Source organism: Corvus brachyrhynchos, unplaced genomic scaffold, assembly GCF_000691975.1.
Source record: "Corvus brachyrhynchos isolate BGI_N302 unplaced genomic scaffold, ASM69197v1 scaffold4319, whole genome shotgun sequence".
Taxonomy (NCBI): domain Eukaryota; kingdom Metazoa; phylum Chordata; class Aves; order Passeriformes; family Corvidae; genus Corvus; species Corvus brachyrhynchos.
The window spans coordinates 16,762-17,475 of NW_008239979.1; the positions used below are offsets into that span (position 1 = coordinate 16,762).

Genomic DNA, 714 nt, shown 5'->3' on the forward strand with positions numbered 1-714 from the left:
AGGACATGAGGAGCTCCCCCAGCCACCCAAATCCATCCCCCTTGGGGACATCTGTGTCCCCTGTGGTCCCCTGTGTCCCCCCTCAATGTCCCCCGTCCCCGCAGGGTTCATGGCCCCCGAGCTGCTCAAGAACGAGGACTACGACTGGTCCGTCGATTACTTCACGCTGGGGGTGACGGTCTACGAGATGCTCGAGGCCAAGGGCCCCTTCCGGCGGCGAGGAGAGAAGGTGACCCCACCCCCAGGACCCTCCAGACCCTCCCAGTAGCACCCAGTGTCTCTCCCAGTAACCACAGGAACCCCCAAGGAACCCCCAGGAACGTCTGAGGGTTCCAGGGAAGCTCCCCAAAACCTCCCAAGGACCAGCAGGAACTCCCCAAAAGTCATCCCAGGGCTGCCAGGAACCTCCCAGTACAGCCCAGTATGGTCCAGTATCCCACCAGTACATCCCAGTACAGCCCAGGATTTCCCAGTAACCACAGCAACCCCCAAGGAACCCCCAGGAACATCTGAGGGTTCCAGGGAAGCTCCCCAAAACCTCCCAAGGACCAGCAGGAACTCCCCAAAAGTCATCCCATGGCTGCCAGGAACCTCCCAGTACAGCCCAGTATGGTCCAGTATCCCACCAGTACATCCCAGTACAGCCCAGGATCTCCCAGTAACCACAGCAACCCCCAAGGAACCCACAGACACCTCAGAGCGTCCCAGGAAACC

The 714-nt window shown here is 60.6% G+C and overlaps 1 protein-coding gene across 1 annotated transcript in view; it reads left to right on the forward strand.

Annotated features, from left to right (window-relative positions):
* LOC103621812 (rhodopsin kinase) overlaps positions 1–714 on the forward strand; it is a gene marked incomplete at both ends in the record, with an annotated part of 5,363 nt that overhangs the window by 3,864 nt on the left and 785 nt on the right. Inside the window, one exon of the mRNA XM_008640669.1 lies at positions 3–229. Within this exon, the coding sequence (XP_008638891.1) occupies positions 3–229 (227 nt within the window). The remainder of the gene's footprint in view (positions 1–2; positions 230–714) is intronic.